Source organism: Dermacentor albipictus, chromosome 9, assembly GCF_038994185.2.
Source record: "Dermacentor albipictus isolate Rhodes 1998 colony chromosome 9, USDA_Dalb.pri_finalv2, whole genome shotgun sequence".
Lineage (NCBI taxonomy): Eukaryota > Metazoa > Arthropoda > Arachnida > Ixodida > Ixodidae > Dermacentor > Dermacentor albipictus.
In genome coordinates this window covers 4,599,710-4,613,739 of record NC_091829.1, presented here as the reverse complement: position 1 = coordinate 4,613,739, position 14,030 = coordinate 4,599,710, and the positions used below count along the sequence as shown (strand labels likewise).

The 14,030-nt window shown below is 51.5% G+C and overlaps 1 protein-coding gene across 4 annotated transcripts in view; it reads left to right on the top strand.

Moving 5' to 3' along the window:
* The first annotated feature begins 1,918 nt into the window (after nucleotides 1–1,918).
* LOC135906111 (regulatory factor X 4-like) overlaps nucleotides 1,919–14,030 on the top strand; it is a 35,101-nt gene continuing 22,989 nt past the window's right edge. For all 4 annotated transcript variants that reach the window (XM_070525664.1, XM_065437326.2, XM_070525662.1 and 1 more), the window contains exons 1-4: nucleotides 1,919–2,097; nucleotides 2,153–2,276; nucleotides 2,340–2,467; nucleotides 2,520–2,882. In XM_070525664.1, coding sequence (XP_070381765.1) covers nucleotides 2,021–2,097; nucleotides 2,153–2,276; nucleotides 2,340–2,467; nucleotides 2,520–2,882 — 692 coding nt within the window. In that variant the 5' untranslated portion in view covers nucleotides 1,919–2,020. The remainder of the gene's footprint in view (nucleotides 2,098–2,152; nucleotides 2,277–2,339; nucleotides 2,468–2,519; nucleotides 2,883–14,030) is intronic.

The following is a 14,030-nucleotide window of genomic DNA, read 5'->3' as shown; positions in this document are numbered from 1 at the left end:
GTTCCCACACACCCTCGACAGCACATGCAAGAACCCACTGCGTCCCTGATACAGCCTGCCCAATTTTACTTAACATTTAGTGTGTTTGCGTGCATGTACAGGTATGCCGCATACAGTAGAGAGTGCCACGTCGACACGAGGCAAGCGCGCCGAATCGCACAAGCCAGATGGGAGGTCTAGAGAACACTAGCCGCACAGTTCTAAGTTACTTGGACATTTCTAATGATTCACGTTCTAGTTTTTAGTTAGCAAGAATGCACAAATCTCTACTGCGGAAGTCATCTCGGTCAATGCGTTCCAACTGCCATAGTTTGAGGATTCAGCTTCTCCTGATTGCATCTCATCATCCGTGGTGCACGCTTTACAGGAAAAGAAAGTCGCGGCTGCGAAGGTTCTGCTTTCGCAGTGCGCGAACGCACCGTGTATGCGTGGCAAATGTGATAGAACGGACTGGAACTGTCGAAAAGAATGCTTCAATTCGTCTGGTTTATTATGTAGCGACCGTACATGAAAGCATGCATTATAGGACACATGAACCGTGCCACTTGCAAGATACTGTCTTGTTGCACGCCAACTATACCGCCAGCGTATACCGGAAACAGTTACTTCGAGTGTAGTCGCAAGAGAGAGCGCGCTGCGGTTTAGATGCACACGATCTCGTGCCACGGTTTTAGGTAATCAATTCCTGGCAAAGCGCGCTTTAACGGTGGGACTATAATGTTGCGCTCTGTAGATAAGCAGCGAGGTGCCACCGGCAGGCAAGTCTGAAAAGTGTTCCATCTGTATTCCGGAACAGCTAGCTCTCTACGTGATAAAGGTAACTAGCGTTTCCGTGCACTTGACTGGTCTTTCAGTAGTGACGATGACACGGTTGCAGCACTGCATTCTACGAGGTTCCCGCTAAGTCGTCAAACGTTTGCAAGGTACAAAAGAGAGTTCAATAAGTGTAGCAATGAAAGAAGGCGTGCCGTTTAGTGGCGCAAGGGCCATGTATGGCCAAAAAGCGCCATGCCAGAATAAGTGTAGCAGTACCAGTGGTTAGAGGATAGCAACATAATTAACGAAATTTGTGCGCAAACAATGGGAAAGTCTTCTGTCTGTCGCCACTAACGGCAATCGATAATATTGAACAGGCAAAGTTGGCGACGCGCGTTTTTAAATTTACAATGTGCAATGACGACTTTCAGACGGGACATTTGACTCGACGACGACTGCATGCGTTCTTGCTGTCGCCGCTGTACTTTATTTCATTTAGAAGGCCGATAAGAGTATCCGTTCATTTCGTGTTTAACGTTTGCCTTTCCGCCTTCCTGTCAGCACTTACGTGACAATATACAGCGTTACTTATATGTATGAATTAAGCATCTCCTTCAGATATTACATTTCTGGCGTTAACAATGTTGCTTGAATGAGGCGGACACTACTTGCAATGAGAGTAGCTATATAAGGGCTTGTTGCGTGGCACCTTCTACTTTGTTGCAGCGCAGGCAGAACGACCGGACAAGGCACGTTAGACAACACCAACCGCTTTGTGTTATCTATGTGCATTGTCCAGTCGTTGTCTGTGTTACAAGGTAGAAAACTACTTGAGATACAAATTGCAGAGTCGTGGTCGACAATTACTAAATTTACATACGAGGAAACGCTCTCTGTTGTTTATGTTAGAACGAGTCACGTCACAACTAGGCAGACGCGTAACTCTAACTCACTGGACACTGATTGTGCGACGATTGAAAAAAAAAAAAAAACACTCGATCGTTCAGTCCACTGCTTGGTAGCAGCTGCATCAAGCGCCCTTGAGGGGCCAGAGCCGCTTGCTCTCAACAGCAAAACCGACCGGCAACGCATGCAAAGTACGGCTCAGCTGCACCGCCACAATCCCCGCTTTCAATAGGCGATTCAAATATTTCAGTTATGGCGTAGGCGGGGCGACGCCGGCGGAAGGCGGGACGGGGCCTCCTTCTGTGGGCGTGGCCTCGGGCTGCGCGCGCGGGCTGCGGTGTCGGGCTCGCACACGAGCATGCAGGACGACTCCCGACCGGTCAAGAGCGAGTGGGGCTGGCTGCGGCCCCACTCGACGCCCGCCACGCTGCTCTGGTAGGGACACCGCGGAGCCTCCGGGCCCTCCGCTGACGCAGCTCCGCTGTCGCAGGCTGCAGCAGAACTATGAGGTGGCCGAGGGCGTGTGCATCCCCAGGAACACGCTGTACCTGCACTACGTCGACTTCTGCGCGCGCAACGCCATGCAGCCCGTGAACGCCGCCAGCTTCGGAAAGGCACGTTGCATGTCGTGCACCCATATCGCTAACAGCGACTGATGATGACGGTGGCTCACGCAGATCATCCGGCAGCAGTTCCCGCAGCTGACCACGCGGCGCCTGGGCACCCGCGGCCAGTCGCGCTACCACTACTACGGCATCGCGGTGCGCGTCGGATCGCTCTACTTCGAGCCTCCGTACGCCAAGGGGTGAGTGGGCAAGCCGCCGCCGCCGCAGCGCTCAGCAGCCGCGTACGCGCAGGGCCGGCCACCGGCGCCCGCAGCAGGGCCCGCCGCCGGCTTCGCGGCTCGTGCTGCCGGAGTTCCCGCGAGTGCGCGAGCTGCTTCTGCCGGTCGGCGCCGACGCCGAGCAGTTGGCGGGCTTCGTGGCCATGTACCGGGGCCACTGCCAGCGGCTGCTCGACGAATGCACGCAGCCGCACGAGCCCCCGCTAGCGGGCGTGCTGCAGTGCGTGGCACACTTCTGGCGCCGCGTTCCCGCGCATCTGGCGTCCCTGCTGGCCTCGAACGCCCTGGCCAACCTGGTGGGCGTCTGCGATGGCCTCCTGTACGGCGCCGTGGCCGATGCGTTGCTGCCCGCGTACGCACCGCCCCCGCACGACAGGTGAGCATGCACGCTTGTGTGGTCGCACACGGCGGTGATGGCAGCTTGCGGCATATTGTTGTTCGAAGAGTGAAAACGCGCAGGCGTTGTCGCGCAGTGTTGGTGACGGTTCAAGTCAACACGTGCAGGTCAACAACACCACATAAATAGGCCCGCTATCGCACACTCCATGCACCTTGGAGGGGTACATGCCCTTTAGGACAATAGCGGATGGCGGTTTCGCGTCGTTTTGTTCAATTATCAGGTGCCTGTGCCGTGATTTCGACCGTACTTTGTTTTTGTACGCCTCCGTTGCTCATGGTCTCCCTTCTTTTCTGCCACCAAACCTCCAATCACCTTTTACTAATCTCTACTGCGACAGTGTTTACTTTACCCCTGCTATCCCTGAACCTGAGGGCTTCAAGGAGGCTGCAGCGGAGCCTAAACCACCGGCCGGGTAGATAACTTCACATATGCATAAAGCATGTTTCATCGTTTCCCTAGCTTTGCCGCAGCAACCGCGTGATTCTTTCCCCCTGGTGTTGTACCTCCCTTTTTAACTACGCGTTCTGTACATCCACGCCGTGGAGATGGTTGGCCATCAAAGCTGTGGTATCACCTGATCCGAGACCAATGTGACAGTCTTGAACTGAGTCCTGCTGAGCCTGAGCACGACGCCGTTGTGCATATTGAGGTTGCTGTTCCCGTCGCCGCTCATCGTGTTCACGCTGCTCTTCGCGAGTCTTAACTATGCGTGGCCTTTCCATAGCGCTATCACAACACAAATGAAATCAGTGGCTAGCCGGGTTCTTCTTTTATATGTGAAAGTGTAGTGACGTCACTCACGGCTTCGTATGCTACAGTTACCGCTTACCGGCAACTACAGCTTATGCGACCGTATAATCTTCACCGGGAAACGCTTGCAGCGAAAGTTACGCCCGAAGGCGAGCTTTCTGGATTTTTCTTTCCACCGCTCGGCCGGCGCCGCCGCGGATGGATGAGCGTCCCCTTTAAAACGGGGCGCTGGGTTGCGCCACCAAACTCTTCTTATTTTGCCTAATGTCCTACCTCCCTAAAAGAAAAAAACGCGAAGAATTATCATCACCAAACTTTCTGTACCTCTATTGGGCACTTCGTTCTTTTACGTCTCCGTTGTTTGTCGTCTCCCACTCTTCTTCCACCAATCTAGTCGCCTCTTACTATATCCCTACTGCGGACATGTTTGCTTTCCCCTGCTCTCGCTGAACCCGAGGGTTTCAAGGAAGCCAGAGGAGCCTAAGTCAACCGCTGTGCAGATATCTTCAAATTTTAATGAAATATGCTCCATCATTTCCCTAGCTTCTTTACCGCAGCGAGCACATGCTTCTTCCTTGTTCTACTCCGATTTATAAGTGCACGTTCCAGTACATCCTGGTCTCGCTTCGAAAAATGAAAGCTTCCCAAATAAGTTTACGCGGGCCGAATCTAATTGTTGGTGCGTGCAATGTTAAGGGCGAGCAGGGATGGCTGCTAACTTCATGCGCTCTGTATTCCTTCTTGGGCTACCTTTCAGCACCCCTATAGTGTTGCAGACCAAGTAGTCTAAGACAAATAGAGAGAGAAAGGTAGAGAGGTTAACCAAGGACGTGCTCGGTTGGCTATACCCTATATACACTTGGGGAGGGGAAAAGGTTTACGACAGAGTGGTAATTGGAGACATCGCCGACAGAGACTGTCTTGTAGTGGACATAAATATAGGCAGATGATGATAATGACTCTAATTTGCGGAGTTGCGGTGAATCGCGCGGCTGTACGAACCGTTCGCACCCGCCGTTCTTCATGATGCCAGCGTTGTCACAGCGAGTGCGCGCAGTCATCCAGTGAGATATTCACAGGCTTACATGGTCCGTGCATTACACTATATATGCTTGTTATTTTTTGATTAGTGAGTGAATGTTAATTTATATGGCCGATATAACGTATAAACTCGTGTCAGGGCTGCACTGTTTTGTCGTTATTATGACGAGCCTTACATGCGACCGGGCCATTTGGCCTCATTTTTTCAAGTACGTGTATTAGTAGCGACGCGCGAAAGTACGCTGCGCGCGAAAATCCGCTGTTGAGCGCACCGAAGCAATTGCTCCTCTGCTAGATTTTTTAAAAAATATCGTCTGTCAAGTTGGGGGTGCGGCCCTTGCACGGATTTATACAGTAAACGTTTTCCTTCGTGTAATAACTTTATTATATCACTAATACTCCTTCGCCTTCCCGGCGAAACTCTCTCTCTCTCTCTCTCTCTTTATATATATATATATATATATATATATATATATATATATATATATATATATATATATATCAACGCCCCCACTTCTCACACGCATTCCTAAAGCGCCGACAAATCAATCTATTCGGCGGTCAACATTTTACTGCCTTTTACAGCGAACGCTGTATACGACTAACCTTCCGTAGTTTTTTCGGCGTCCGTCAACAGAAGAAATCATGTAGGCCGATCCTGGTGATAGCGCAAAAAGGGTCCAAGCTCAATGGCACATTCCCCTGTGGACTCGGGAACCTGTAGCGCGCCCTTCGAAATGTTGGGGATGGGCCCACGGCTTAACGCCTGCTTCACCTCTGCCGCGGGTCGGCCCGGTATTGCACAACCTTCGGTATTGACCCACGTATGCGGCGCGCTCAACGCCTGCTTCACTTCCGCCGCAGTTGGGCCGGGAATTGCATTAACTTCGGGATCGGCCCACGAATGGGGAGTGCCTAATGCCTGCATCACCTCCTCCGCGGGTCGTCCCGGCATTTCACTATATATATATATATATATATATATATATATATATATATATATATATATATATATATATATATATATATATATATATATATATATATATATATATATATATATATATTGTGAGACGAGGTTTAGGCAGCCAGTCTCTTCTTTATTCTCCCGAGACAGAGCCCCACCACCAGGCCCCAAAACGGTGATGATGAGTATGTACAGGTGAGAATATGAAGCGTATGAATAATGCTCACACTAATTTCCCCGCACGCGCAAGCGGCCAGCCAGGCCGCGACTTAGCCAGGAGGGGAACGCCGAACGAATCGTTTTAGGCGCGAAACGTGAACGATCTCCGAACCACGACAACGATGGTCGGAAGAAACGTCTACGGGAGTAACGCGATAGTTCACGGGGGATGTTTGTTCGTTAATAATATAGGGTCCAAGAAAGCGGGATTCAAACTTCTCGCACAAACCGGGTGCACGAATGGGCGTCCAAAGAAGCACTTCCTCTCCGGGACGAAAGGAGACGTCGCGACGAGAGATGTCGTAATGTTGCTTGCGATCTAGCTGACTGACTTCTGTGTTGAAACGAGCACGTTGACGGCATTCCTCAAGTCTCGAAACGAACTGTTCGGGTGTACTGTCTGAGGTGGTAGTTGGAGCATTGAAGAAAGCGGCGTCGATGGTGAATGTCGGTGAACGGCCGAAAACTAGGTAGAAAGGTGAGTATCCCGTAGTTCGTTGGATAGCGGTGTTGTGAGCAAAAGTCACGAAAGGTAAAAGTTTGTCCCAATTGTCGTGGTTTGGCCCGATATACATCGATATCATATCTATTAGTGTGCGATGAAATCGCTCGGTTAAGCCATTTGTTTGTGGGTGATATGCGGATGTCGTCTTATGAACTGTGCCACAAGCTCCGAGTACTTCTGCGAGCATTGTTGACATGAAAGTCTTGCCGCGGTCGCTTAACAGTACACGAGGGGCACCATGGCGCAGCACAATGGCATCTAGAAAGAAGGTGGCGACGTCGGAGGCTGAACTAGAGCGTAGAGGAGCGGTCTCTGCGTAACGTGTGAGCTGGTCAACAGCTGTCACGACCCATCGATGACCCGCTGGCGTTATGGGCAGGGGGCCGACTAGGTCTATCCCAACGATGGCAAACGGTGTCTCGGGACATGGGATGGGCTGTAAAAGCCCAGCAGGAGGCGAAGTCGGTCGTTTCCGCCGTTGACACTGAACGCAAGAAGCGACGTACTTGGCCACAAAGGTAGACATGCCTGGCCAAAAGAAACGGCTCCTAACGCGGTGGTATGTTTTGTGGAATCCCAAATGGCCAGCAGATGGGTCGTCGTGCAAGGCTTCAAGGACTTGTGTGCGCATCGAGCGTGGAAGAATAGGTACCCAGCTGTGTCCGTCGGAGTTGTATATGTAGCGGTACAGCACATCGTTGTCAAGCTTAAATAGTCGCAGTTGTCGACGTAATCTGGCATTTGGTGCAGATGTAGTTCCGCACAGGCGTTGGATGATGCTGTCGCAGTAGGGGTCAGAACGTTGACACGAGTCGAGGTGAGTGAGGTGATTGGAAGATAACGTGTCAGTAACCGTGAGAGGCAATAACGGTAATAACGGGAGTGACGACTTAGTCTCATCAAGTGGCGAGCAATGGAGAGGTGTACTCGAAGCTAATAATGGCAGCGGGCAGCGAGAGAGAGCGTCGGCATCTTGATGCTTTTTCCCAGACTTGTAGACAACGTCAAAGTCGTACTCTTGTAAGCGTACCACCCAGCGACTAAGTCGTCCGGACAAATTTTTGATTGACGACAACCAGCATAAGGCGTGGTGGTCGGTTATGACCGTGAAATGGCGTCCGTAAAGATATGGTCGAAATTTTTGGATCGCCCAAACAACTGCGAGACATTCCTGTTCTGTGATCGAGTAATTCGTTTCGGCAGGTGTTAGTGCGCGACTGGCATAGGCAACAACTCTCTCTCGTGAGGTGGTATCACGCTGTAAAAGTACAGCACCGATCCCATGGCCACTAGCGTCGGTGTGCAAGCAAGTTGGTGCGTTGTCATCGAAGTGACAGAGGACAGGGTCACTGGTTAATGCCTGCTTGAGGGCTTGGAAAGAAAGTTCGCATTCATCTGTCCAAGGGAAAGCAGTGCCCGAAGTGAGCAACTTGTGTAGCGGCGACGCCATGGCTGCAAAATGACTGATGAAGCGGCGGAAGTAGGATGCCAGGCCTAAGAAACTTCTTAATTGCTTTTGATTTTCAGGGCGAGGGAAGCGATGCACGGCAGCAACCTTTTCGGGATCTGGTCGAATGCCATCTTTGCTGATAAGATGGCCCAATACTTTGATGTTCTTTCTGGCAAAATGGCATTTCTTTGTGTTGAGTTGGAGTCCAGCGTTGGAAATGCAAGTGAAAACTTCGTCCAAGCGCTCAAGGTGCTGACTAAAAGTTGTAGAAAAAATAACGATGTCATCTAAATAGCACAGACAGGTCTTCCACTTAAGGCCACGTAAAACTGTGTCGATCATGCGTTCAAATGTTGCAGGGGCATTACATAAACCGAACGGCATGACGTTGAATTCGTAAAGTCCGTCCGGCGTTGCAAAGGCTGTCTTGTCCTTGTCCGCTTCGTGCATGGGGATTTGCCAGTATCCGGATCGGAGGTCTAGACTAGAGAAATATTCTGCACCCTGGAGGGAGTCAATGGCATCGTCAATTCTTGGCATCGGATATACGTCTTTGCGCGTGATCTTATTAAGGGCTCGATAATCGACGCAGAATCGTACGGAGCCGTCTTTCTTGCGAACCAGCACGACAGGAGACGACCAAGAACTGGAGGATGGCCGAATGATGTCTCTTTTGAGCATGTCATCAACGTTATCCGCAATGATTTTCCGTTCTGCGGAAGACACGCGATACGGGCGGCGGCGTACAACCGAACTGCCTTCGGTTTCGATGCGATGTACTGCAACGGAAGTGCGCCCCAGAAGCTTGGAGTGGACGTCAAATAAGGCTCTGTGTTTGTGCAGGAGTGCCAGAAGGTCTTCTTTCTGCGCAGTGGTCAAATCGGGATTTATCGCGGCCGTTAAAGCAGCGGCAGCAGTGTGATAATCAGTTGTGGTAGACAAAGGTGGTGATTCGGTGTGAAGCGGTACCAGCGAAAGAGGTTCGGTGTCAGTAAAGCGTGTCACAGTAGAGCCCTGGGAGAGCACAACTGCCGAAGAAGTAGGGTTATGAACAGCGACTGAGGCTCTACCGTCCTGAAAACGTACTAGGCTAGGAGTAAGGCTAAGCCCACCAGAAAAGCAGTAACCACTCGGTGCAAGGAACACATCACCATTAATAATAGTGTCGGAAGTCAGCGTCAGAATATGCTCAGTGCCCGCGGGAATGAAACAATCGGCAGACGTGACAAAACGCAGGCTGGGATCATTGACAGAGGACGAAGATTCAGTGTCTGTCATATGAATAGTTCGCTGACGGCAAGAGATTAAAGCTGAGGCGGAGGACAGGAAGTCCCATCCCAAAATCATCGCGTAAGTGCACGAAGACAGCACGACGCACTGAATGTGGTGGAGGATGCCATCAATGAAAACGCGCGCAGTGCAAACACTGGAGGGCTGAACAAGAACTGAATTAGCACAACGAAGGGGAGGGCCATTATACGGTGTCTTCACTTTTCGCAATCGAGAACACAAGTCAGCACTAATAACGGAAAGCGAAGCACCTGTGTCAACCAAGGCTTCGATTCGGACACCTTCAACAAACGCCAAAAGTACATTTGACGGGCGCTCCGGAGGCGTTTCACGTTGTCCAAAAGATGCAGCTTTCCCTCCTGAAGCTGCACCATTTAGTTTTCCGGGCGGTGATCGGAAGACGAAGTAGCCGGTCGTAGAGGGGAAGAAGAGCGCCGCATCGGTGATGGAGAGCGACGACGCGGTGATCGCGATGAACTGGCAGTGTTGAAGTCCTGTGGAGATGGGGAACGTGGTGGATAATAAACGTAGTCAGAACGCCGACGTCGTGGTACAGGGCCATAAAACTGATCCCTTTCAAAGCCGTCATAGCCACGTCTTTCATCTTGCTGACGGCGTCGGCAAAACCTGGAAATGTGGCCACGGATGCCGCAGTAGTAACAAACCGGTCGAGGTGGGCTCCATGCGTTATAAGACGGAACAGGCGATGGGCTTGCAGTGATAGGATTCAGGGACATGAGCGGGGCAGGTGCCTGTTGTGGTGGCTGCTGGTGGGGTGGCGCTATAGAGGCAACCTGAGCGTACGTTGGCGTATGGATAGGGTGCGGGCTCGTGATTTGCGGGGAGGTCACGGCAGCTAGCTCTTCCCTCACGATATGGCGTAGGCCGCCACCAGGAGGCGTCAGATGGACCTCAGAAGGGTTTGACGAAGCTTGGGCGTGCAGTTCCTCACGGATGATGGAGCGAATCAAAGCACGTAGCTCGCTGTCGTTGGACGCCTTGAAATCAGATGCGTCAGGGTGTAAGCGGAGCATATGAAGGTCATCGAGACGCTGACACGTACTGATTATGTCGGCGACGGTAGTGGGATTCAGCACTACAAGAGCATTGAATGCCGCAGGCCCAATACCCTTGAGCAGGTGGCGTACACGGTCACTCTCTGCCATCGAGGTGTTGACGCGGCGGCAGAGGGCGAGGACGTCCTCTATGTACGAAGTGTAGGACTCGCCTGAGTGCTGTACACGCTCAGCAAGCTTCTTCTTAGCGATATCGGAGCGGACAGACGAGTTCGCGAAAATCTGGCGTAGCTGGTGTTTAAAGATGCTCCAGTTGACCAAATCGAGCTCATGATTGTAAAACCATGTTTTCGCAACTCCGGTTAGGTAGAAGGCGACGTGAGCAAGTTTTGCTGATTCGTTCCAGTGGTTAAAGTCACTCACGCGCTCGTATAGCTCCAACCAGTCTTCAACGTCGTCACCTGGAAGCCCAGCAAATACCGGTGGATCCTTCTGAGGGGTGGTGACTGTCCAAGAAGGGGTTCCCGCAGGAGTCGGCAAGGTGGATGTCGTGGTACTGGTCTGCTGGTCTTGCGACATGGTCGAGTACAGTTGGTAGAGGCGGCGACCCGAGCGGAGCTCCAGGGATGTAGCGTAGGTGAAGCTGGAGAGAGACCGGGAGCGAGAGGGCGAAGGGACCGGACAGCACACTCCACCACTTGTGAGACGAGGTTTAGGCAGCCAGTCTCTTCTTTATTCTCCCGAGACAGAGCCCCACCACCAGGCCCCAAAAGGGTGATGATGAGTATGTACAGGTGAGAATATGAAGCGTATGAATAATGCTCACAATATATATATATACACCGTCGGACCGATACGCGGCGGAGGTGAATCACTTTGCTTTTCGTTTGAGAGCTTTGACTGTCGTCACCTCTCGCTGCCATTACATCTTCACAGAGTGAAATGGTTGTCAATTTTATCACTCTTGGATGGCGGTAGTTATCGGCATCGCCTGGGGTGTGAAGGCCAGTTTTCTCATAGATTCGGTGCCCGCGCGATTAACTCCAGATGAGTTCAGTTGTCACCATCTATTCAACGATCACGCGCATCGCTGTGCTTCGTTAATTTAACCTTCTTTGTTTAGACTGATCCCAGGACCAGAAAAGGAATTCGGTTCGTAGTAGCTGGTCTGTATGCTCGTGGAACGAGTTGCGGCCGGAGAAGCCAGTTGCGTTTAACTTTTCCTTTTGCTCCATTTTTCTTCGAGTGACGGCTCGCCGCGACGCTGGCAGATCCTCGGAACTATATATACCCGCGATATGGGTTATATAAGGTGGAAAATTAAGATATACGAAACAGCGTCCATCATATCAGACCCTACAATAACCGTTAAACCCAGTAGCAATATGAATGTCACCCGTTACCTCGTCTGGCTTTTCCCTAATTTCACTTTCCGTGCAAAATTGGCTACTGGAAACCTGAATCGCAAGGAGTTGAGAAATTAAGCGATCTGCTAAGGGAAAGAGTCAAGGCAACAGCCAAACAGGAAAGAAAAGCGAAAATTAACAAATTTAACCGTTGTTTGTGAAAATATTTATCGATCAACAATTTATTTAAAAAGAAAGTAGAGAAAACGCGGCCGGAAGTGGAGAATAATTACTTGTCTTTTGAATGACGCTTCTACAGTTATCAGTCGAGCCCTGACGTAGCCAATTCTCTGCTGTGCTAACGTGATTGTGCCGCAAATATATTGTCACGTGGTAGTGACGTTAAAGAACACAGTAGCGATACTGCGAAAGACAAAACTAACTTTTATTGGGCGAACCTGCGTCCACAAAAACAGGGTACACTTAAAGCACAACGACAGCGGCGAACACAGTCGGCGATCGTCGAAAATCTGATCAGCGGCTCAAGCGCGTCGGCTTTTATATGTCAGTCGTTGAATGTTTCAGAGTAATCGCTGGGACCCGCGTGCCTTCCACAAAGTTCTGCACCATTCGCGTCGCGCATACATGTAATCAGATTACACAAGGTTCGGCGATAACAGACAGCGGATAGAAGCATCGATAACATTCTAGAAACTTCCGATACATGTAGGCGCGTCCTGCGCTGAGCGATAACATTTGTTAGGCGGTGAAACATGGTCACCCGATAAAGATAAACAAGTACACGTGTCAATACCCCCCTCTTAAAAAGCATCGACCCGATGCTGCAAAAAAACGAAACTAATAAACAAAAACACCCGTAGCAAAGAAACAACAAACTAAAGAAGTTCGTCAGCGTTGTAATGGTTGGGGTCGGGCATAAAATAGATGGTAGCTGGCCCATGCCGTCGTCTAACTTATCCACGCTGAGGACGTTATTGAAGGGTGAGACTTGTTCTCATCGAGAACGAGGAATATGGGATTTATTTACAGTATCTGCACTAGAACGTTGCAGTTCATCAGTCTAGTATGACTGAAACAGGAATGCACCCCCAGCAGCCGCGCAACGGCTGCTTATAAACACTCTGTTCTCCATAGATCTCTAGGTGAGGGAAAACGGCCGTTCGACCAAACGGAGCGTCCAAAGTCATTGAGCGCGTTAAGTTAGCGTGCTCCGAACTCCAAAGGAACACGCTCGAGTGCGACGCCTTCGGAGCTTAACTCGCCGGCCATTTTCGCCGACTGTTTTCGGATGCACGAACGCGTCTGGCGAATCTTATGTTGCTTCCGCATCCGCTATCGCACTTCGCGCGCTTTTCGAAAATGGCACCACCGACCGTACTCCTGCATTTCTTGTTAGACGATGAAGAAGAAGAAGAACTTGACGCGCGGCGACGGAGGCAGCAGCAGCGGCTTACGTATGCGATGCAAGCAAGCTCAACGCGCTCCAACACGTTCCCGATCTCGCCTGAGAGCAGCTTCAGACGCCCGGCGGCGCGGCGGCGGCAGGAATGATTGGGCAAGGAGAACGGACTTGCATCAGTGGAAAGAGTAGGAAACACGTCATTTTTCCGGAAGCCGTAACAGGCGCGCGCTCTCGCGCACCGTTTCCAGGGTGGGGCGCGTAGAGCGCACTCCGTAATCACGCACCGGAAGTCACTTTTTAGCCGTTAAGTTTAAAAGAGCGCACTCTGCTGGCTAGAACGCACTCGGGCGCCTTAACGCGCCCATTGTAGCCGACCCGCCTTTGAGGGGGAGGGTTTACGCACTCACTTCCGCACAGGTTGCACGACCACACCAGGGTGAGAGGGTTCTCGCAGACACGGTGCTGCCCCGAGCAGGCTCATCTTTATCCCAGAGTCAACGCCGCAGACAGTACCACCGTGTCTGTCCATTGACTGACGACTTCTAAGAAACGTGAGACGGCGCCACAAAACTTCTTATTCCAGTAGTTCCTCCGCTCCAATCATACCGTGAAGGCGACGGCGTACACACTAACAATACTTGCTCCGCCAACTGCTTCTCGACATCTCAGCGCCATTCTGTTGGGGACGCGGTGCATTGTCCTCCTTACAAAACGAGTCGCCGCCGCAGCCATGGTGGCGCCGATGGGCTGGGGACTGACGTATTGCCGTCCTTTCAAAGCGAGTCGTCGCAGCAGACATGGTGGCGCCTTTCCAACGGTCGCTTCCCCGAAGATCGCCAGCCCCCGCCGGTCGAACGTAACAGCGTGCGTAAGAGGGGTTCAGACGCACCACGTGGACCACTTCAGATCGTGCGCGGCGCCGCTGTGAATGCTAAATGCCGTCTGGCACGACGTCATAGTCCAGTTCGCCAACATGTCGGATGATCTTGCAGGGTCCGAAATAGCGTCGCAATAGTTTCTCACTGAGTCCTCTTCGACATATTGGGGTCCAAACCCAACCACGGTCGCCAGGCTGATACTGGACGTAGCGTCGTCGGAGGTTGTAGTGTCAGCTGTC